Source organism: Dipodomys ordii, unplaced genomic scaffold, assembly GCF_000151885.1.
Source record: "Dipodomys ordii isolate 6190 unplaced genomic scaffold, Dord_2.0 Scaffold3044, whole genome shotgun sequence".
Lineage (NCBI taxonomy): Eukaryota > Metazoa > Chordata > Mammalia > Rodentia > Heteromyidae > Dipodomys > Dipodomys ordii.
Window position 1 is genome coordinate 4,290 of NW_012270260.1, and position 2,389 is coordinate 6,678.

At 37.3% G+C, this 2,389-nt stretch overlaps 1 protein-coding gene across 1 annotated transcript; it reads left to right on the forward strand.

Annotated features, from left to right (window-relative positions):
• Positions 1-177, forward strand: LOC106002088 (keratin-associated protein 20-2-like; the record flags this gene model as incomplete). Its single annotated transcript, XM_013037013.1, has 1 exon — positions 1-177. A coding segment is annotated over one exon (177 nt), but the record flags the coding sequence as incomplete, so codon positions are not given.
• Between the last annotated feature and the right edge of the window lie 2,212 nt (positions 178-2,389).

Below are 2,389 nucleotides of genomic sequence, written 5' to 3' on the forward strand. Positions count from 1 at the left end.
TACTACGGCAGCTACTATGGAGGCCTGGGCTATGGCTATGGAGGCCTAGGCTGTGGCTATCGCTGTGGCTGTGGCTGTGGCTATGGCGGCTATGGCGGCTATGGTTATGGTGGCTATGGCTATGGCTGCTGCCGCCCACTGTGCTGTGGAAGATACTGGTCCTATGGCTTCTACTGAGGAGTTCCCTCCACTGCTGAGGGAGAGGAGCTATACCTTCCTGAGCAAGGATCTCCAGAAATACTATCTAAAGCAAAGGAAATGGAATTCAATATGCCCATTTTGACTCATAATTTTCAATTGGATCATGGGATACTTGTAGGAAATGCTTTATTTGAAATGTATTATCCTAACAATAATATGTAAAATTTGGACATATGTAACTCCCAACTTCTATGTAAAGAGATACATATTATTAAATAAATATTTAACAAACTATACTGGGTACTGCTTCTGTAATGTTCTACTGAATTTTCTATCAGTCTGGCACATGTATGTATGTAATTACATGTCACCTATGTGCAAATATTTATGAAAGTGGAAACAGGGTTTGGTCACGGGGGTCTAAAGATAATGGGGTGAAAATACCAGTCCTTTCCAACCCCCCACAAAATCTGCTTTTCATGTGTATTTTAATCTCTCCTACATTGTCTTTGTTTACAGTCTTCATGGATGTTTTAATATTGCCTGCTTCCTACAACAACAGTGGTATTCACATCTGAGAATTTCAAATTATGTCTAATTCTCTACTCCGTATAACAACAGTGGTCAGACTCACTAAGCTAGAACTCTGCCACCTAAAATGTCTTTCAAGTTTTAAAAATACTCTTCCTACCCAATGAATTTAGGCTATTGAAAATACTAGCTCACCCACATAGTAGCCAAATAGCACTTCAATGCATACCTATTCTATTTACAAAAAAATACATGTTAGTGCATAGTGAGATAAATGAGGCTATTTATCAGTAGTAAATTAATATTATTTCCTTTTTGTCTAGAAAGTCAAGTCTTTATCACGATTAGATATCTATGTACATAGAATTTTCTCCAAAATTCAATTCTTGGCACCTTTAATGCACTTAGCTTTCAACTGGGAAACTCAAGCTGACCACAGTTGGGAATGTCAGAAACTGGAAGACATGGGTTCATCTCAGCAGTTCTTGATACAAGGAGCCAGGTAAAAAAGTCTGACAGAAGAAGAAGAACCAGCCTAACTAGGTTTTCGCTTTGTTTTTTTTCAGAACAGCAATCCCTGGTTGGAAATATGAATCAAGATCTCTAGAAGTGCTCTGAGAGGATGATGAGCTTAATATAGAGTCAGTTTCCTCCTTGAGATGTTGTGTGAATTCTGAACGTGTAGAGACCAATTTCCTAAGACCCAAAGAAGAATTATTTAAAAATTGGATAGAATTTTTATCCATATAAAATTGCTGAAAATTACTCACCAAAAGTTATAACCTGCTATGAAGCAGCAAAGCTGGAACAAAAGCATATGACTCAACAACATGCAACCCATAAATAAAATTCACTGCAAAAAATGCTAGAGAAGCTTAATGTACAGGCATAAAAACATGAAAAAACAAAAAAAAACTGTAAACTCGAATAACCACATGTGCAAATGGACACCACATTGGATGATAAATTACCATTATCGTTCTGCATAAATATCCTATATATTTCTCATATGCAGATACTTGTAATTTAAAACATTTTGTTATTATTAATAGTATTGCTATAAATATTTCATCCATTGTGTGTGTGTGTGTGTGTGTGTGTGTGTGTGTGTGTACTGGGCTTGAATTCAGGGCCCAGACACTGTTTCTAAGCTTTTTTAGCTCAAGTCTAACATTCTGCTACTTGGTAGTTAATTGTAGATAAGAGTCTCACAGACTTTCCTGCCTAGGTTGGCTTTGAACCGCGATCCTCAGATCTCAGCTTCATGAGTAGCTAGGATGACAGTTGTGGGCCATGGGTGCCCAACTTTTGCCCATATTTTTAGCAAATACCCTTTTTCACATTTTTCTTACTGCATTTAAAATGCAAAGTACGGGTCTTAAAATTGGGCTTAAGAAGTGGTTTTCCAAAGACATCCTGCCAGTTTACATCACCATCAGTATTGTGTTGAGGTTTCAGTTGTTTAACATATGGCTAGTGTCAAAATTTTAAGATAATTCAACTTTAGGAATTTTAAATTTAACAATTAAACATGATATTTAGCTGTTTCAGTGCATGGACACATTGCATTTACCTGACAGTTAATGAAGATAAAACACCATTTCAAATTTGTCAACATTAGGGCTGGGAAGGTGGCTCAGTGGTAGAGTGCTTGCCTTGCATGCATGAGGCCCTGGGTTCGATTCCTCAGCACCACATAAGCAAAAAGAAAAAAGCC